This window comes from Spermophilus citellus (genome assembly GCF_964194105.1).
Source record: "Spermophilus citellus genome assembly, chromosome: 10".
Classification (NCBI taxonomy): domain Eukaryota; kingdom Metazoa; phylum Chordata; class Mammalia; order Rodentia; family Sciuridae; genus Spermophilus; species Spermophilus citellus.
Window position 1 is genome coordinate 39,525,464 of NC_138197.1, and position 21,513 is coordinate 39,546,976.

General features: G+C 44.3%; 1 protein-coding gene across 1 annotated transcript; it reads left to right on the forward strand.

Annotated features, from left to right (window-relative positions):
* The first annotated feature begins 285 nt into the window (after positions 1-285).
* EMP1 (epithelial membrane protein 1) lies at positions 286-18,200 on the forward strand. The gene is made up of 5 exons (XM_081310204.1): positions 286-443; positions 14,141-14,254; positions 16,479-16,575; positions 16,682-16,822; positions 17,523-18,200. The coding sequence occupies exons 2-5, from the start codon at positions 14,177-14,179 to the stop codon at positions 17,687-17,689; spliced, it is 483 nt and encodes a 160-aa protein (XP_081166330.1). The 5' UTR covers positions 286-443; positions 14,141-14,176; the 3' UTR covers positions 17,690-18,200.
* Positions 18,201-21,513: the final 3,313 nt, after the last annotated feature.

Genomic DNA, 21,513 nt, shown 5'->3' on the forward strand with positions numbered 1-21,513 from the left:
CATAGTAACCAAAGTCTCTTTCTGGTGAGGAGGAATGGGCTTCAGTAAACAGATCTATTTGTGTGACTCCTATTACTCATTTGAAGCAATGTCACTCCTTTTTCCACTGTGGTCTGTGTGTCTGAGTCAGAGGGAGCCTACAACAGGGTTCTTTGAATTGATGGCTCACTCCCAGTCACTTTTGACTGACTGCCAACTTAGCAGGGCGTAGCTTACCAACATTTTTTTTTTTTTTAAAGCTAGACTGATTCATAGAAACTCCTTTAAAACACAGGGAAAAGAAACCGCCCATCACACACCCCAGCACACCAGCGGAGGAAACTTATAACCTCGGGAGGCAGTCCCTCCCCTCACTGTGGTCACATACCTCCAGAAGAGCGGACCAAGGCTGCTGTCAGCTCCTGCCACTCAGGGCATCTGCCTCTGTCGCTGGGACTCTCACGGTAGGACAGCTCCCAGCTCTGGGGAAGCTCTGCATTCTGTCTCCCTTTCACTGTGCTCCTTCTTCTGAGAGTTCATCTAAGCATTGCTTTTACTATTTTCCTTTGCTACTTTTCCATGGTTCTCTCAGAAGCAAGTCCTTGAAACGTTTAGTCAAGTGGATGCTGAGACAACCTTTCCCTCAAAGTTAAGAATGTGTTTGGTGGAGGGATCAGGGGGAAATCAACAGGACGGGTCTGTACTCATTTCTTGAATTCACTGCGTTCCAACTCTAAAGATGTGGAGGGAGCAGGGACTTTGGAACAGATCTGGATAGCATATTCTTTATGGAGGAAACAATACATACCTCTGAAATGGAACTTGCCAGATGTTTTCAACTCTGTTTTGATTCAAATCGCTTCAGGATTTGAGTTGTTTCTTGGCTTGTGGGTTGTTTGCTGGTCTTTCGGGGTGAGGGTGTATAGATGTGTGGTTTTCAGTTTATTTTTGCTCTTTTACTGACTGCCCTTTTCCTTGTCCATTCACTTCTGTTTTTCTCCCTCCGCCCTGTTGGGGTGGGGAAAAGGAGAATTGGTTTGTTTAAAGAAAACCGTTAGGGAAACAGAGAGGGAGAGAGAGAGAGGCAAATGGTGTTTCAAAAAAAAAACAAAAAAAAAAGTGGGAGGGTTCGTTTGGTGGAATCAGGAGCCTGATGTGGATTCCAGACTCCTCTTCTGGTCCAGATGTGGAGGCGGTGGAGGCAGGAGGGGAAATAGGGCTTGGAGGAGCGGGAGGGGCAGGGGAACTTTGTTCCTATAAGAAACTATTGAGTGGCTTTGAACTTCCACCCCAGGAACAGCTGCATTTCAGTGCAAAGTAAAAGCTCACAACAGAAATTCCTAAACGGGTGTAGAATTTTGTGGCGGGGAAGGCAGTGATCATTTTTGGAATGTTTATCTTTTTGCTCTTGGGCAGAATGTGGTTGTACAAATGCAAACGCGAAGCATGAAGTGCATCTGGGGAGAAGAAAGGCACCTTTGCTTTTTGCTTTTGTTTTATTGGGTTAACATTTGGGTTGAGTGTCGACAGGGGTGTGGCCGTTTTGACATAGATACTGGTATATTTTTTTTTTTTCTCCCCACATAAACAAGATGAGAATGACAGGATTCAGCTTGTCTGTGAAGTTAGGCTTTTCCTTCAGAAATGCTGTTCGCCTGTTGGTTGGGAGATTTAAATGTAATCAGCCTGCAAGTTGAGCAGGCAAAACTCCTTGTAAAACTGCCCCCCAGGGGGTGGTTAAGCAAACGCAAGGGCAACTTCTCAAGATGCAGAGAACTCCCACGTTTGCTTCAGTCGTTTATGACTTCCAGATTACATGGACGTGCACGAGAAGAGCCAGATTAAATCCACGGCCCTGGTAGTTTATGAAAATAATACAGACTTGCCGTCAGTTTTGTGTAGGTTAAAACTAATAAGCAAACTCTAACCAGTCAGCAAATGGGAAACACCGACAATCCAGAGGGTGTAAACACCATGATCCTTGTTATTTGTGAAGCATTTCACATCACTCTGTGGCTTTAGGAGTGCAAAAACATGCTGTTGGTTATTTGCTGGAGTTTGAGGCAACCTAAGGCGACTCAGATTCCTGCTGTCTACTTTTCCTGCAAGGAGGGGGCGAGCGCCTCAGTTGGGAGAGGTTTCTGGGACTTCAGCTGTAGGTCTTCGACAACCCTAAAACGGGAGGGCTATTTTCCCCCTGTGGCCTCCCACCCTCAGAGGTGGATCCAATTCCACCCAGACTCTAAAGAATGGGGTGGGGGTGAAGAGCCATCCAGGGCTGCTGGACATCGGGTTGCTGCCCTGGTGAGAAGGGCCCCCCGATTTCACATTGTTCAGGGGTACTAAACTGTTTGGGGAGTTGGCATAACGCCATCAAGAGACCAGCCCCCAGCAGATCACATCCTCAGAACCTGGCTACCTCCCAGCAATCCTGCGCGGCCCTCTGAGGAGAGGAAAGACATTCCTTTTGCAAACCTTGGAAAGGACTGACTGGTTTGCTCAATCCTTGGTGCGTTCTTCTGGAGACCAATTAGGCCTAATCATTTCCCAGCCTTGAATGGGCTTCACAGAGATCTGGCTGGGAATGCAGACCCTCTTGGCTCATTCTGGTGGCTCTTGGGATTTTCGGGGAGTGTTAGACCTATGGGGGCTCTGGAGAAAGAACACAGAGGCCCAGTAATGGTTTATGCAGGAAGCAAAACTGCTTTTCTCTAGACTCGCTGGAGCCTAATGGGGTATGTACATGAAAAGTGGCCACGGAAAAGGGCACAAAGCAAATTAGTTCCAATACATGCTTCATTTTATTCCTAGAATTCTGAATTTGGGAGGGATCTTGAAGATCAGCTCATTTGTTCTTCCACCATATTTGTGAGTCTAATTTTGGTCAGATGGATATTTTATAGCTTCTAAAAATCCCCAACCAGGAGGAGCTCAGTACCTCAGAGTTGTATCTCCTGCTTATCCCCCTTGGAGGGGTAGCTCTAAACTATCAGGGTTCCTTAAATTGAACAAAATCAGCTTCCCTGTAAGTTCCTGGTTCTGCAGGGCTGAAACAACCCAGGAAATATCTATACAGGATTTTTTGTTGCCCCACCCAATGCTCCTCATCTTTTAGACACTAAACTCTTAGTAAATATTTAATTAAGACAGCTTGGTGAATCTGCATTGCATTATCTCTTTTACTTTTCTTACTTTATTCCTCCTATGTTTTAGAAAGAGCATTTATGAAATCTTAGAATAGGCACCATAGTCAAGCATATCCATAGAGTTGGACTCTGAGGTATTTCATTTTTTAGACACATGGATATGGTTCCTTCTTTAACTTCCCACATCTCTATACTCTGCAGCCTTAACACAAAATCTCCAGAGACATTTGAGACTCAGATGCACATACTCAGAGGGACACACCTTGTATTGCCACCTGGTGGGTCATGGTTAAATCAATCCAATATGAGAAACACTTATTTAACTTGGTGTTTTGGAGATTGTCCCATAATCTGGCCCACAGTGCATGTGGTCCATGCTTGTACAGGGTTAACCACCTGTCATGCTAACTAAAGGAATAAGCTGCCAATCAAAGGTAGCCTGTCTAATTGCTGGAAGTCGGTGTATCAATCCCTTGAGAAGAACTCATAATCTTTAACGAGTGTAGGACTGGAATTTTCTGAACATAAGCCTTTCTTTTTCAGGACTCTTCTCAGTTCAGCCCAGTTGATCCTGAATTTCTGGGACTATGCTTGCCATTCAGTAATTAAGGAAGGCCACATATAGTTCCAATTAGGGGTTTATTTGAATTTGCAACACCTCACCCCTAAAACACACATCCCCAAGACAACTCTTTTTAATACTTCAATTCCTGGTGCTGATTGGTGAAGCAGTTTTTCTCAATTTAACTGGAAGATTCACTGATGCTGCATAGAAATACAAACATTCGTGGGGGTTGCTTCTTCTCTCTTTCTTTTAAACAAAATATTGGGGTCAATATTTTCTTCCCTGTCATAGAGAGGGCATTTCTCTGGAACCTAAAGGAACTCCTCTCTGGTTGTGGCTTGGCTTTATGTGGCTGTGGCAGTTGATGTATTTCTTGAGTCAATTTCATGAATTCTTCTTTCAAAAAGGAAGAGAATCCTTTTGGCATGGAATTTAACTATGGCTGTGAGATGTGAGATAGGTAGTATGAGATGTGAGATGCTGATAGGAAGACATAGGGGCTGTTGTCTTGTCGGGACTCTGCAGTATGGCCAGGGGGAAGTCACTCACAGTTTCCTTGCTTGAGGAAATTAAACTTGATGGCCTTCAAGGCCTCCGAAACTCTGAAATTCTAAGATCCTACCATTCTTATTTTGAGAAATCCCTTGAGTTCACAGTAAAAGCTGGTTAGAAATTGGTAGAAAGGTGGAATGAGGCAAAATCTTGCATTGAAATGGGCATTTGCAGAGAATGCTTGGCTTCCAGCTGACATGAGGACACAGGTGGCATCCTGTGCCCCATCCCCCTAGAGACTGCTTACTTCCAGGACTTACCTTTAGGCAGCAGAGAACATCACCCAGCACTTGGAAGGGAAGGAGAGGTTTGATTTATGAAACATAGGGTTCCCTGCCAGCTAAGCCTGTTAAGACACTGACAATAGCAAGGAATTTGTCAGGAATGAAATTGGGCTCAGGGAGAAACTGAGCTCTCCCTGGGAAAGAAACTCCACCCTATTCTCAAGGATGGAGATCCTGCAGCATGAGGGTGTGGTCCTAAAGGTGTGGAGCCAAGGAAAAACAAATTAAGAGGAGGAAAGGGAAGGTTCCCGGAGGACCGGAGGGAGGGAGGATGGGCGGACCCTGAGTGTTGGGGGAGAAGGCAAAAGGAAAGGCGTAGAAGGGACAGAAAGATGGGTGGACAAGGACCAGGAGAGAGTCAAAGAGCAAGAACGACATGTTGAGAACATTTCCACTCCTAACTCCTTCTCCTCTTGTTTGGGGGCCACCCACCCTCAATGTCCCAGGACATCATCATTAGGTCAAAATTCTGATACTTGTTCCTGTGAAGCATCGTTTGTTGCTCAGCCACATCTATTTTTTGGGGGGGGGGGGTTTGGTCAGTACATGCTTGGTGCCATTTGTGTTTTCATTAAGTGTTTGTGCAACAAGGCGGTGACCTCTCCCACTGTTCTTTCAGAGGTAAGATCAGAACTGGGAACAAAGTGAGACCCTTGATTCTTAGACCTCTTGTTTCAAATAATCAAAGCCCCTCCCCAGAGGGCTGGAGAAGGGGAATTGGAGAGAGGCTTCCTTCCCTGAAACAATGAGTTTGGGGTAAGATGGAGTATTCCCACTGATCTAAAAAATCTGAAGCTGAGCCCCAGAGCTTTCTCTTTGCTGAAAGATGCTCTCTGAGCTTCCATAGGGAGGGGACTCCTATGCAGAGGGTGGGGCCCGGGATGGAATATTGGAAGCTTCTCCCAGGGTTTGCAAAGAGGGAGTCTGTTGCAGGCCTTTAGTGGCCTCTGGACTGGCTCTGCTGGGTGGGCCTTCTCAGAAATGTGACAGGAAGAAGCAGTGGCCTTTGAAAGACCCTTTGTTTATACCGTTGGTACTGTTTTGAGGGGCTGTGATGACTGTCTGAGTAACCCAGAGGTGGTGGGAGGAACAGAGTGATGAGTAACTGCCAAATGCTAAGACAAAAGACAGGAGAGGGAAAAACCGTGCTAGAGTGGAAGAGCCCTGGCTGGAAGATGCAAGATGGTGGCCTCGGGTATGACTGTGCTTTACTAGGGGATGTGCATTTCTTTCTTGGTCAAGGGGTTGGACTGAATGACCCAATGCCTCGAAACCTCTAAATAATCAACTGCTCTAAAAAACAGAAACAAAGCCTGCAGCCCACCCGATGCACTTGGGGTGCGCCTCTGCCTGAGTGGCAGCCCTCCAGGCTCCCTGCCCCCTTCCAGGCTGAAGGCTGTTGCTGCCATCTGCTGTCAGACCCACCCCAGCGCTGCCGGGTGGGGCCACACCTTGACTTTCTTCCCAAACCCGAGTTATGATTTTGGCAACTTCTCCCTTGAAGACACTCTGGCAGCGGGAATACTTCTCCTTTGTCAGAAGCTTCCGTCCTTACCCAGGGGACTCGCCCCATCCCTTGACCAGCTGCGGGCTTGGGGCGTGGGCTTGGGGTGTGGGCTGAGCCCAGGCTTCACAGCCCTGGTCTGGCCTCAGCCTTGCAGATGTTGCCCAGATCCACCCCCTCCGCTGGACACAAAGGAGGAGAAGCGGAAGTTAGAGAGAAGGAGAGGTTACTCTCTTGGGGAGCATCTGCAAAAATAATATTCATGTTGGCATAGATGTTGTCCCTCAGATTCTGCCAGAGACGCTTAAAGCCCATTTCACTGGCCCAAGTCTCTCATTCTATATGAAGGAATTAATATAATAACCAAATACCATATTGCCCTTGCTCTCTGTCAGGCATGAGTTAACCCTATGAGGTCTAGAGCGGACAGTTGGGAACTGGTGGAGGCAGGATTCAAAGCCAGAACCTATGCTCTGTATCATTTGACACTCTGCCTCTCTACGAGCCACTGACCAGAGAGGTTATGCAAATTTTTCAATATCAGCCATTTGGCAGAGGCAGAATTTCTATAAGCATCTGCTTCTCCAGTAAGTGCTTGTTTGCTTGACCCACCTCTCCCCTCTTTCTTCCTGTCTTTCCTTTCCTTCCTGATAACATGTTTGCCCTGCCCTTCAACCACTCCCCTTGACTTTATCCCTAACTATGTGAGAGTCCATACTATTCTACACCAAGGCTGGATAAACACTATTTTTCTATAGTCACCTTTTATTTATGATAGCCCACATTTGCAATGTAGATGTAGTTTCCTTCCCCCAGGACCTAGAAGAAAAATAGGTGTTTTCCCTGGACGCTCTAGGTTCCTGTTTCTTTTGCCGCTTGATTGCCGATGTCTCTCCTGGGCATAAAAGCTACTCTGTCCTCTGAGCATCAGCCCCTAGTATGATGAGCATAGAGTGAAGGGCAACCTGAAGTTCTTTCTTTCCACACCAACATCAGACATGGAGAGACAGGAGGGAATGATCCTTCAGGATCCTTTTTCTCCATGTTTCTCACGTAGAAATTAATGTCCCCCTCCCACGCCTACGTAAGAACAATATTGAGAATGAAAAAGTATACTTGAAATATAACAACAGCCAGAAAAACTCATCCAAGGTCTCATCCACTCAGCTGCCTTTAATCCCAGCCTCTTCCTCCTCCAGATACATCCTCTGGCTGCTTCCAAAAGAGAGTATGTCCCTTTTATGCTTTTGTGTTCCGCGGACGTGGATTTTGCCAACCAAAATGATCCTCAATGGGAAACAAGCACATCAAAAGCAAAGTGGTCCTGACTTGTAAGGGTAGAGGGGCGATTGGGGCACCCTAGGCTGTGTCCTCAGGAGAGGAGGCAACCGCAGCTTTGCTGGGGTGTTGCCCAGAGGAGGATAGAGCCAGAGGCTGACTCATGGAGGTCACATGACCAGGAGCAGCTTGCCTTTCATCTTTGCCTTGCCTCCAGGGAGTGCCAGGTCTTTGATCAGATGGTGTGAGAAGCTTTTTTCAAAATTTGCAGTTATCCAGAAGGATGAGCCTTTCACAGTTGGAAAAACATCACCCAATGTAAAAATTGCTGAACTGCTCTAGCAGTAGAGTCATCTGAGGATTAGATTATATCTTGACTGAGATTTTTAGGATCTAACTGAGGTCCTTTGGTGAATTCTCTGACAGCGCTGCAGATTTCTCTGAATGCACTGCAAAGGTGGCCATGGGAGAAAGAGGAAGCATCCATCTAGTCCAACCTCATGGGTGGAGCTAAGATGGCTGGTGGATGTTCAAAGCAGACTCTGGTGCACTGTCAGGACTCTCCTAATGGGGCCCTGGTAGACAGTGAGCTTCCCAGGACTGGAGCAGTTGAATCATGGTTCAGATAGTTTTTTGGTGCAGTTTTGTAGATGAGCTTCATGTGTTGGGAAGGAATTGTAAAGCCCTCCTTTAGTCTGGAGTTTCTATAATCCAAAAAAGTAGGTAGAAAATTTAAATATGCAGCCAGATTAATGTTTAGAAATTTAAGATCTTCTCTTTGCATTCATGTTTTAGCTCTTCTTGAACAAAATGCAACACACATATATATGTGTGTATGTGTATATATATATATATAAATACCAAGGGTCCTCAAGAAATAGATGCATGTTTCCACAGTGAAAAAAATAGTGGATGTGAATATATAACATAAAATTTACATATAATGAAATGTTCAATACATAGTCATTATAATATATTAAGTAATTTTTAAAAATAATAAGGCCCATGCATGTTCAAAAAGAAAACATCTTCCTTCTTGAATTCTGTGTCTGTTACAAAGTCTTCAGTCACTTCAATGTTGCTTATTTTTCCATACAGAAGAAAATATTTCCTTTCTCAATTAATTTGTTTAATTGAGCAATATTTATTTGTCATAAACAAGACTCTCAGGGACTTGGACTCTTTGTGGCAGGGAAGCCAAGCACGTCTGTAAATAACTTTGTTACCAGGCAGGCTGTCACCAGTGGCTTTGCTAAAGGGCTGTGTAAGGGTCATAGCATAATGGGGAGACTACTTCTGGACTCCTGTATCTGGGAAGGCTTCTTAGAGGAGGCAAGGTTTGCATTTGGTGGGGGAAAAAAATTTAAGAATTACTGGCAGAAGGACATAAAAGCAGAGCTTTTAGTTTTGGAAATCAAAGTCCTGGGATTCCAAGGGCCCGTATGGGGTGTTCAAATCTTCTTTCCTGGTGATTTGTGTTGATGGCATGTGTGTGGGAGGCAGGTGGGAGGGGAGCACCCGGAGGTTTTTGAGTAGAGAGGCATGGTTGAATAATCCAGGGACAGCATAGAGGATGGATGGGGTCGGGGAGTTGAGAGAGAATCAGGGGAGGGGTCCAGACTAGGGCCTGAGCTGACTCTGGCAATGGGAGTGAACAGTCAGGAGGTAGAAACTCAAGACCTGAATGTGAAGGTGAAGGGGAAATAGGGAACTTGGCAACTGGACATTTTTGCTCTCTTTCCCCCCCTAGTAAAGCCTGAGCTATCTTAGGCTGCCAGGGAAATGCCTGAACTGGCTTCAGCTAGCCCACCTGGTCCAGCAAGTGCTGCTCAGGAAGGCTCTTGCGCCATCTTGTCTTCCTGTAGAGAATGTCTCCGCTTTGGCCTTCATTCAGGAGAATCTCACCCACTTTCACATGAATCATAGAAATTTGAGCGCTGTGGGACTCCCCCACTGTTCACAGAGTTCCTAGCTCCTGGTTCTGAGTCCTCAGCCTGAGACCGATTCCTCAGTGACTCAAGTGCCAGGATTTCCACCACTTCCTATGCTGAAGAAGTGGGTTTTTTGGTTGCTTTATGCTATTTCATTGCTCCCAATTATGGTGGCTTAGACCACCCTTAGAGAACTGCTTCCTCCAGACTCCTCTGGCTGTTCAATAAACACACAGACTCCACAACAGGAAGTTATCTGATCCCTAGTTTAGCCATCTTGTAGCCAAACCAAGCACATCTGAATTTCTCTATTGTTTCTGAGAAGATAATTTCTCAGTCTCTGCAGAATTAGTTACAGGTCATCAAAGGAAATTCACTCTCAGGGTCCTAATTAATTTCTCATGCTCACAGCACCTTATTAGGCCACCTGAAAAAAAGGTAAAGGAGCAAAGCAAGGCAGTCTCAGGGTTATTTATTTATTTATTTTTTACTCTGTTCAGTCCTCTCCTCTCCTCTTCTCTCACCCTCTGTCTCTGTCTTGTATTCTTTCTTTCTTTGTGGGAAGTAAATGTAAAAGGGAAGCAAGAAGCCAGTAAAGATTTAAGTGGATGGAAACTGTGTCATCTTCATCCACTCCTCCCCTCCCCGACACCAGTTGGTCATTTATAGCTAGGCTCACCAGCAACTGTGAGCCTAGTATTATGCTAACCATAATACATTTTCTAAGAGCAAATAGAAATTAATGCAGATACAGAGTAGCCAATGGTCGGGGGGGGGGGCCTGCATTAGAGATAGGAGCTGTCATGTGATTCAGGTTATGTGGGAAGAAAAGGAAAAACAGTTGTCAGTGTGGCAGTGTGGAAGGGGAACGAGCAGGTCTGTCCATGAGGATAGAAGGAAGACTAAAAAAGGGATGACCGAGACCTGTGGGAAGCTCCAAGCCTCGAATCCATTTCTCCTAATAGTTGCTTCTTTTCAGAGGCAACTTGTATACCTCCTATACCTTCTCATTTTCCCATATCATCACTGTGTAAGCACAGCAGGTAGGTGAGGGTTCTGCTCTGTTCTCATGCCTGCGGGTGCAGAAATGTGTTCCTGGCATCCCCCATGGAGCCAGTGCATGTTTTACCCCTTCAGAACAGTGTAAATTCATCACCTCCAGTGGCCTGGGCCACCAGTAACCCTGTTGTGAGAGTCTCCAACAATGAATGCCATACTCTGGGACCCCTGTGCACCACAGAGTTCCAATGGTATTGTTCTCTGCTTCCTGGTTCAAGTTACCCAACCTTGGTGATGGAATGCTTTCCACTGTAGAGTGCCACAAGAAGCATTTTAGAGAGGCATGGAGAAGAAATATGTTATTGTTTTAGTGAAACATACGGGGGGGGTAGCATAACCTCCAATGACCTACAGGCTCAGAAATGGTCTTTCGTGCCATAGGATAAAGCAAGATCCACAGTGGAGCAGAGAATGAGTCTCCCCTCAAGTTACTCTACTGGATGTGTAGAAGTCCCAAGAGCAGGGTCTTCTGTTATTTATACCCATTCTACTCCTCTGTTTGGTGGATTCCCAGATATCCATTCTTTTTTTTTTCCCCATAAAGACTGCAAGCGTTGCCTCCTCTGGATTGAGGGTTTATCTGATGGGGGTGAGGAGCAGGATCTCTAATATAGATATTGGGTAATAGGAATAATCCAGAACAGGAATTTAAGAAGAGAGTTCATTTTGTTTCCAAATGTGTTGGGAGAGGAACATTAAAATAATGGAAGCCCCTGGAAGCTGACAATGGATGATACTGATAAAATCTGACAAATCCGGGGCAGTGAAAAGATGAAGGTACATGCATTATGCAATAGTTACAGCTACACAGCCTCTACTTCTGGCTGGACCCAGCAGTCAGAAGCAGGGAGAATTGTTTTGTGCAATAATAACACTTGCTAATCCAAGACACATGACTCCGGTCCATGGTGAAAAGACACGGCACCATCACTGAAATCTAAGATGAAAGACAGTTGCCTCTTAGCTTGGTTCCTCCACCCAGTCCTCCGGCTGCAACAGGCAGAGAATCTAATAATCAGGTGGGGATGTGGCTTAGATCAAAAGTGAGATCCAGGGACCAGGAACTCACCCGCCCTGTGCATATGGAGGATGCACACCATGGAGGTGGGGTGAGAGGGGCCTTCCCAGCGGAGACTGAGCGGCAGTGAAAGGGAGTGGACTCCACCTGAGGGCTACAGAGCCATCCAAGGAGACAGAAAGTGCTGCTGAAATCCAAGGACCTGTCAGGGAAGGAGCCCACAATGGTTTCCCTTACATGGCCTCACTTGGTGTATTATATTCCATTCTTGGCCACTCATGACTTTCACTCTTAGGAGGAGGATATTTGTAAAATTACAAACAAAAGGGATAAAAGAGTTGTTTAAAGAGCCCAAGGAGCATTAAACACAAGACCTCATTATGTAACATTTGTGATTTCCCTCAATCAGCCTATTTTTTTTTTTTTTTTTAACCAGGAAGGGCAAGGTCAGGATCCAGTGAGGTATGAACGTGTGGGCATTAGGAGAATGTCTGTAGCCTTTCCACTCCAGGAGCAAGGTTAGGCAAAATGTCAATTTCTAAGAGGACTAAAATGACTTTATACACACTGCTTCATGAACCAGCTCGCTGATATTTTATTCCTTGCACTTAACGTGGGGCAACCTGGTGTTAGGTAACTGAGTTGGGTTGGCAACATCTACTCAGCTTCAGGTATGGATGATGATGATAATAATAACAATAATAATGACGACCACAACCAAAGCAAACCCATTATCAGTACCAGCCACGTGCCAGACCCCATGCTAGGTATGCAATCTAATTTTTTAAAATAGTTTTTTAGTTGTAGATGGACACAATATCTTTATTTTATTTACTTATTTTTTTTTATGTGGTACTGAGGATCGAACCCATTGCCTCACACATGCAAGGCAAACGTTCTACCACTGAGCTACAACCCCAGCCCATATGCAATCTAATTTAATCATTACTCTTCCCTGCATGATCAGCATTGCAGCATCTGCTTTATACACGAGGAAACTGAGGCATGTCAAATAACTTTATACGATTCTAATTCTTTCTCCTCAAAACCCTCTTCTTACTGTGGAAGTCAAGCAGAAAATTGTGGAGGTGTGCGAGAACCTGAGAAGAGCAAAAATGAATTTGAACAAATGGAGAGATTACTCACAGCAGGCGCAAAGGCTCCAAGCTCTCCCTTGAGGCAGCAGGATAAACTTCATTATTTTTTATCATTCCCAGTTAAATTGAATGCATGCCTAAAAAAATAGCCCGGTTGCAGGAGAGTGCCCAGATGGGAAAAGGGTTGTTAGAGAGGGCTGGGGAGGGTGGTGGAAGCTGGTGTCTGCCTGTCATCCTTTGCCTGCAGAGGATGCAGAGGACCCTGGTGTACATGAGATCATGCTAGATTTTGAATGCCTCCTGAGGAAAGTGAGAGGAGATAAAAGATATTTGAAGTGTTAGAACAATGATAGTATCAGTGCTGTCTAATAAATACCTGGTGTGGCATGAAAGTGGCACAAGCACCCTCAAAGCGTCAATTAAATTAGGTGGAGTGAGAAAGAGAAGTGGGGCAATTGCAGGCTGTGCACACTCATCTTCTCTTGTGGTGGGGACATCCACGCACCCTCCATGCCTAGGGTGTGAATAACCTCCAGCTCTTTCCTTTTGATGTCCCTCTGAGCCTGCACTGCATCATAACTTTCCTGGGCATGACAAAGCACCGCTGCAGCGGACATAAATCAGAATAGCCACCGCCAATGTGCACCCTGCCCACTCTTTTGGTTCCTAGGTTTTATGACAGTGGGCTCCCTTCTTCTCTGCTGAGATTATGGCTGAAAGCTTTTGTTAACGCATGCACATTCTTAATCTGTATTAGATCCCAGGTCTCCCACCCCGTGATTTATGCATTTGCCTGTCTTCTGTGTTGAGTTCCGAAGAATTGGAATTTGTGTAAAGGTTACACAGGAGTAGAAAACACATCTGGAGCTGTCTCAAGCTACACACTTTTAAAGGCCCCAGAGCTGTCATCTTGAGCTGTAGGAAATAGAATACTGGCCCAGATGAACAGCAGTGCCCCTGTCACAAGGTACACACAGGCCAAAGCTCAGGGGGTGGCAATGCTAGCCTGAAATGTTCAATCAGTAGGTGATCAGACCATTAAACTATAATTAGGTGTTATAATTATTGAATACCAAAAGGCATTATAATAAAAGAAGTTGTATCGTTCCCATTTTATATCTCATCTGGGATCAGATTAGTAGCCTATTCAATATAAGGGCATTGAGTAATAGCTGCTGGTCTGCAGGAGGCATCACTTTGATGAAAGTTGCTGGGTGAGCTGTTTGATGGAAGCCCGGACACTTCTCTAGTGGAAAATGGAAATTGACCTGATGATGTTGCACGGAGACCTGGAAATTTCAAAGGCCTACCAACAAAACAAAACAACCAAAAAGTCCAATAAAATAAACAGCCTCTTAATCCCCCAAAACAAAAACAAACAAAGCCTTACTTTTGGTCTCTAAAACACAAAATGAAATGTAAACAGTTGTCATAAAACATTCTATTTTTAGAAACAGGCTGTATTAGAGAAATGAGTATATAAATTCCTGAGGAAAAAAAAAACAGAATTATGCTTACATTTGGGTGCATATGAGTGGATGAACAGGTAAAGTAGGCATATTGGGAACCAGGTTAATAAGGTGTTTTCAGGATTTATGATGAAACGGTGATGGTGTATGGCAGCGTTTCCTCATTTTAGCAGAGAAGCCCACACACGTGGAAAAACTGAATTTTCTTATCGACTCTGACAGTAACCTTTTCGTCCCTTTTGTTTTTTTTCTTTTCAGAACTCTCTTCGCTCACAAATCACCAGAAAAGCCAAAATGTTGGTGTTACTGGCTGGTATCTTTGTGGTCCACATCGCCACTGTCATTATGTTGTTTGTTTCCACCATTGCCAACGTGAGTCATGTTCTTTTGTTCATTCATTCATCGAGGAATTATTTGAATATTTACATAAAGTGCTACAAAAGACATTCAAGCCACAATGCCTGCCCTTTATGAACTTCCAGCTTAATTGAAGAAATAAAATAAACACACCCTCACACTTCAAACAATTCAATAGCTAAAGGCCACCAATCACTAGGCTGCATGAGTGATCCCGCCAGGGCTGTTGGTGTGGAGGCAGGAGGATGCAAGGAGCTTCCTCGGGCTTTAGGGGAACCTTCCTCTCAGCAGAGGCACCCTGTGCCATGCACTTGGAGAATTGAGAGATGAGTGGGGTTTCTCCAGGGAAAAATGGACAGTGCAAGGACCCAGGGATGCATTTGAGGCAGGAGTGCTAGGAAAAGGTGCGTTCCTAGGAAGAATGTGCTTTGTTCTGAGGATCAGGACACCCATCTGGCTGGAGCAGACCTTCCCGACCTTCTGGGAACTTTGATTGCAAGAGGGCATGGAAGTGAGACGATAGGAACTTTTGCCAGACTGATGAATTCAAGTTTTGGGTAGAGAGTAGCGTGTGAAATGGGATTTTGCACCATTTACCTGGTGACCCTGAATTAACTTGGTCGCACATAAAATTATCAAACTAAGGTGGTGTCTTTTCTCTCTCCGAACCTTGGGCTACTCTGCCCTCTAGTGGTCATTTTTAGCACTCAATTTGCATTTATTGTGGCTTGTCTCAAGACAGTTGGATTTAAACACAAAGGCAATCAATCTGCAAATCAATCTGTTTAAGTCTCAGCTACAGTTAAGGAATAATTAGGTTTTTTTTTTTTTTTAAAAGAGAGAGTGAGAGAGGAGAGAGAGAATTTTTAATATTTATTTTTTAGTTCTCGGCGGACACAACATCTTTGTTGGTATGTGGTGCTGAGGATCGAACCTGGGCCGCACGCACGCCAGGCGAGCGCCCTACCACTTGAGCCACATCCCCAGCCCAAGGAATAATTAGGTTTTTTTAAAAGTTACAGAGAAGAGCTTTGCAAATGTTGGTAGGTGTGAGTATAAGCAAAGCTAACTTAATCATAACTGTGGTAAGCCAACCCCCCACTCATTCTGCCTCTTTCAGATTTTGTAATTTAGTCATCTGCATGCCAACCCCTACATCTCTCAGGATAAGAAGTCTGATAAACTTCAAAGCATGTTAAGGGATGCCCACGTGTTTCATATCTGGGCCTTAAGATAGGGCTTGGCACACAGGAGCTTATGGAGAGCAGGTGACGGCACATCCTTGGTTTTGCTTTTCCAGTATATGGATGTTTTATGTGTTTGTAGACAGGATTCTGCATTGCTTTTCTTTTTTAAATATATACTTTTTTAGTTGTAGACAGACACAATACTTTTATTTTATTTATTTATTTACTTTTATATGATGCTAAGGATCAAACCCAGTGCCTCACATGTGCTAGGCAATCACTCTATCACGGAGCTCCAACCCCAGTCCTCTGCATTGGTTTTCTATTTCAGAAGGGTCACTGTTTTTCTTGGGCTGGGCAGGAAGGGATGCTGGTACCATGGTGAACCTGGGGGGAGATATTCTAGTCCCTCTTCTGTTTTTATCTGCCCCCATAATAAAGCTCTTGCTGCATTATTTTACTTTGTATTTACTTTGCAAGTTGTGAAAGTTGAAGTTGGAACCTTCTGTATAAGTGAAAATGGCATATTGACGACCCAGATTCATTATTATTTTCCCAGGAGCCCCTCTGTTTCTTAGTTGTCTTCAGTCAGACATTTTTTTTTCTTAACTCTTGAGTTTCTTGTGAGCCAGACCCTTAAATGAGACGATCTTGAGAGAGTGGATAAATTGTGCATACTTAATACCAGTTTCCTCATCTAGGGTTTTTGTTTCTGAGAACCTTAGAATGTTAAACTACTATGAGTGAAATTATTTACATTTAATTTTTTTTCAAGCCACAAGGAATGTAAAGTCCAAAGAGACTAGAGGACCTTTTTCTGGCTCATGCACTCTCTCTCTCTCTTATCTCTTGGAGCTTTTGTAACTTCAGGCAACTTTAATTGGACCTTATTTCCACCAAGAGGTAGTCTGCTTAGCTGTATTTATGGCTACAGAGGGGGTGTCTTGATTAAGATTTGGTTGTGATGTAAGTTGACTTGTTATTTTATTTTCTCTTTTTTTTAAAGTAGAGGATCAGTTTTTAATCACCTTTTTGCTTCTTTCTGGTTTCAGGTTTGGGTGGTTTCAGATGATATTACATCATCCGTAGGTCTTTGGAAGAACTGTACCGGGGGTAACTGTGGCCAAGATCTTATGTATAGCAATGATGGTATGTAGCAAGATGTCAATCCACTGCCAACAATGGGTGTGGTCAGGGGAATGCCCAGTGTCTTAAGTGGCCTAATGCCCTTGCTCTCCCCGCCCTGTGTCTGCAGATGCCCTCAAGGCTGTGCAGGCCTTCATGATCCTCTCCATCATCTTCTCTGTCATCTCCCTCCTGGTCTTCGTGTTCCAGCTCTTCACCATGGAGAAGGGAAACCGGTTCTTCCTCTCAGGTGCCACCATGCTGGTGTGCTGTGAGTATCTTGGGGGCAGACTCTGGTATATGTGGGAAGCGTTTTTAAGTGAATCTTCCTGTGGGTTCTTCTGGATACTTCAACAGATTAACATATGTCTCTATGAAATTGCCTTCTACATTTTTCTCCTTGGATTTCTTAGATTGAGAACTCCTCATCTGCTATACTTTTCAAAAAACGAGTGTTCCTGGCAGCTACCGAAGCTGGGGCATGCCTATCAGTAGTGCTTGCATAGGGGACTTTTGAAGAAGGTGGGAAGGTGGGAATCCTAGGAAGATGCAACTTCTGCAACCATGCAAGCAATTATTGCAGTTCTCAGTCTTCTCTCATCCCGAGTACACTCAGTTTGATGGAAGTCCATGTCCTTTTGTACCTCTGAACAGTCTGCCTCGACAGGGGTGTTCAGACAGGAAAGCCAGGTGTCGATAGTATTCAATGTTTTGCTTCACACTTGCAGCCTCACAAACTGGAGTAGATGTGAGAGCCCACCCATCTCTATTTTATCAACACCATCACCAAGCTTAGTCCACAGCAAACCAAAAGCACTACTGTTCAGAGACAACCAGTGTTTACTTTTCCATTGCTATATAATAGGTAGATAGATACATCTACCTATATATAATCTTTCCTTATTATTAATTATAAAACCCATTTTTCTTGGTTAAAACAAGAATAATAACAACACTTTGTCTTCCGGCAGGGCTGTGCATCATGGTCGGAGTGTCCATCTACACTCATCATTATGCCAATTACAATGGGAACTTTTTCTCGGGCAGCCACCACGGCTACTGCTTCATCCTGACCTGGATCTGCTTCTGCTTCAGCTTCATCATTGGCATTCTCTATCTTGTCCTGAGAAAGAAATAAAGCTGAACAAGTGTATGGGGACCTGGGGGTGGGTGGGAGGAGGAAGCAGTTGAATCTGGGAGGGAAGTGGAAGTCATTGGGCTGGAAAAACCAAGAGAGGGGAGGGAATGGGGAAGGGGAAGGAAGGGTGGGAGAGGTCTAAGCTCAAACCATGACTGGGAAGATTCTCTATGGTCAAGCCCCTGCCCTTGGGAGAAAGTCAATAACTTGTACTTTGATGCTCCCTGATAGGGGCCAGAGGGCCTCCCTCCAGCCACCAGACTTGGCCTCCAGCTTGGCCTCAGTTACACGCACCTTCTGAGGTCCCATCAGCTGCTGTTCTATTGGCTCCACTTCTGAGGGTGAATCTGGGTCACACACTGGAGATCTTGCAGACCTACTGCACCAAAGCGGTACAAGTTCTGGCTGGAGCAGATACTCTCTCTGTGCTGACTATCTAAGTCTGAAAAACCACCCTGCCCTCTGACCCAAAGCAAATTATCACTTTACCATATGAAGTGCCTACAAGGAGGCTTTGGCCAGGGAACCATCGTCCCTCTTTGGTGGAGATGCTTAGCTCCATAGAATTGGGTGGCATTTGTGACTATAGCAGAGAAGAGAGAGAGTTTATAGGGCCAAGTTGGTGGGTTGGCTAAATCAGGGGCGGGGCGGGGAAGAAAAAAAAGCTTTTCACCATGGAAGGCCTGGGGGATGGGCAGAGCCCAGGCCAGACCTCCTACATTGCTGTCCCTCATGGACACCTCTTCCCACAGATTCTGCTGGGCTCTCATTGAAAGCGAAGGCAGCTCTTCTGGAGTTTCTCTAGAGCAATTAATGACCAATTCAGTAGTGAAAGCCTCATGCAGATTGTGGGATCAAGGGACACTCTTGCCACAGTGCTATGCCAGGGTTATGTTTTTAGGATTCCCCTCAATGCAGTCCTAACAGGAGAGAAATGGGCATGATTTCATGTAATACACTCCTGCTATCCTTTTTCTAAATTATGAACTCTGGAGGAAGTTTTGTCTAATTATCCATACTGGGGGGGGGTCAGGGCTTCAAGGTCAGGGGTCACTCTAGCTTTGGCTGGAGTGGTCGCCTCTCAGAGGCCCTGCCCATCCCACTTCCCAGGTGAGGCATAGCAATTCTGGGAGCAAATTCACACACACACACACACACACACACACACACACACACACCAAAACCAAACAACAGGTCCTTGGGTGAAAGGTGCTATATAATTGCAAAGTATTAATCATACTATATTTTAGTCATAATAAGAACAGAGTGCCTGCTCCCAGGAAAATAAAAATCCCATGAGATAAATAAAAATACAGGTGATGGGAAGATACTTTCTTAAAGAACAAAAACTCTTGGGGTACCCAGTCAGATGGTAACCGAGCTATCTGCAGCCACAGGAGCGTTTCTATATAGGATTTAGAAGTAGTATGTTATTCCTGGTTCAGCAGGCAGGGTTCTGCCCTAGAGCAGCTACTTTAAGCCGTCTCAGATTCTACCCAGAGGAGTTCTTTTTCTTTTGGAAGACTTTTCCTTTATTGCCCTTAGAGGAAGATCTACCCCAGGAAGAGTCTGAGATATCTTGCCCACTTTCTTTCTTCTAGCTTTCTCCTCATCCATTTCTTATATAACTTTCCTTTTTGGGGATTTGTTATGCCATAATTGCTGGTATTTATGTAAAGGGACTATTACTAAGTATATTTCTCTATGTTTATTCTAGTTAAGGGAATGTGGAAGGCAGACCACCATGTTACCTGGACTGAGAGTAGAGACATTGGCCAGAAAAAAAAAAATCTGAGGAATAATGAACTTTTCAATTATGATTTGATTATCACATAATTGTAGAGGGCTGTCTTAAGTGCAGAATCATACCTACATATCAGATCTACCCAAAAGACATCTTTCATTTTGTTAAAAAGTTGAACTATGACTGGAGCAAACCATGTATTCCCTTGTCTTTTACTTTTTTTCTGTGACATTTATGTCTCATGTAATTTGCATTACATTGGTGGGTTGTTCTAGTACTGTATTTGGCTTCTTCATTCATAGATTATTTCATATGCTATAATTGTAAATATTTTGATACAAATGTTTATAACTCTAGGGATATAAAAATAGATTCTGATTCCCTTCACTGTGTGAATGTTTTCTTTCAAAAAATGTGGGAAAATATGGGTCATAGTGACATCCCTCATTAAGTTGCCTATCAGTTTGATTTGAGACATTAAGCTGCTTTCTGGTAATACCATAAGTATTCCTGCAATAACTCTTTCAGGCAAATGAATGTTATTAAGTATAGTTTTGTCTTGCTTTAATTAAAACTCTTAGGCCAAAAAAAAGTGGAATTTCATAGGCTAATGCATTAGAGAGAGGTTATGAACTTCAATCAGAATGGCTTGTGACATTAAGAGATGAGACACTTATAAAGTTTCCTTGAATTAATCAGTTCCTCTAGTGTGTTTCCAAAACATAAAGGATTCACAAAGGTACGCATCACACGTATTTTCAGAAGCCCATTCATTGTATCACCTGGGCAACCCCGTGTAGCTCTGTGAGTGAAGGCAAGCTTAACCGCCTTCCTTCCACGAACCATAAGGACTGGTATCAACCGTGGGAGAGCAGGGTATATACTGTGTATCCCAGTGTCAAGTCAACACCAATACGATGAGCAATCTTCCAGTCCCCTCTGGCTTGGATGAAAACACTGCACAGAAAAAAGCATCCAAAGCATACAATGGATCCTGAAAATAAAATTTCAACATTTTAAATTGATCAAATTGTATTGATTCTTGGTGCCTTTTGAGAGGTCCGTAGATTGTTTCTAGGACACCATCTTAAGAGGTCTGTGTCCCTCCCTCACTTCTTCCAGGGTTGCTTTCCTGTGTGTTGTACCCCAACCCTTCAGTCATAGATCCAACCTCTTGGCCATCCCTCCATCCCCCTGCCCCTGAGAAATTTTTACTTAGGACCTGCAGAAACTCCCTGCTCTACTCAAGTTATCCCCTGCAAGAGAGTATTTCCCCTAATCCCCCCTAAACAACAACAACAACAACAACAAGAAAACCTCTGCATGCTGGTTGGGGGAAGTAGTTGTCAGGATTTCCAGAGAAATAGAACCAACAAGATAAGTATAGAAAGTGGGACCCCCAACACCTGCCCTGGGATTGGTTGAACCCAGAGGCATTTTCCCACTGAGCCATATTCCCAGTCCCTTTTATTTTTTATTATGAGATAGGGTCTTGCTAAGTTATTAAGGCTGGCCTCAAACTTGTGGTCTTCCCGCTTCAGTCTCCTAAATTGCTGGAATTTCTGAGTGCTGCTACCATGCCCAGCTTACAAAGAGATTTATTTTAAGGACTTGGGTCATGGGGTTATGGGAGGCAGGCAAGCCCCAAATCAGCAGGGTGGTCTGTTAGGCTAGAGACCCAGGCAAGAGACCACATAGCAGTGGTTCCAACTGGAAGGCTGTCAGCTGAGCATTCCCTTTTACTAGGGGAGGCCAGTCTTTTGTTCTACTCAAGACTTCAACTGATTGGATGTGGCCCACTCCCATTATGGAAGGCAATCTGCTTTATTCAAAGTTCACTGATTTATAATCTCCAAAAACACTTTCAGAGACATCTCACAATAATGTTTGGCCACATTTCTGGGTAATGTGACCCAGAGAAGTTGACATGTACCAATAACTATTATGATATGAAGGAGCATTCTTATCATGAATAATGTACCAGCTCACTAAACGTTTTTAAAAAAGACTTGAAAGAAGTTGAGACAGTGGAAAGCCTTATGTTTACAGTTGAACTGCGGTCTTCTAGGTAGTGAAACAG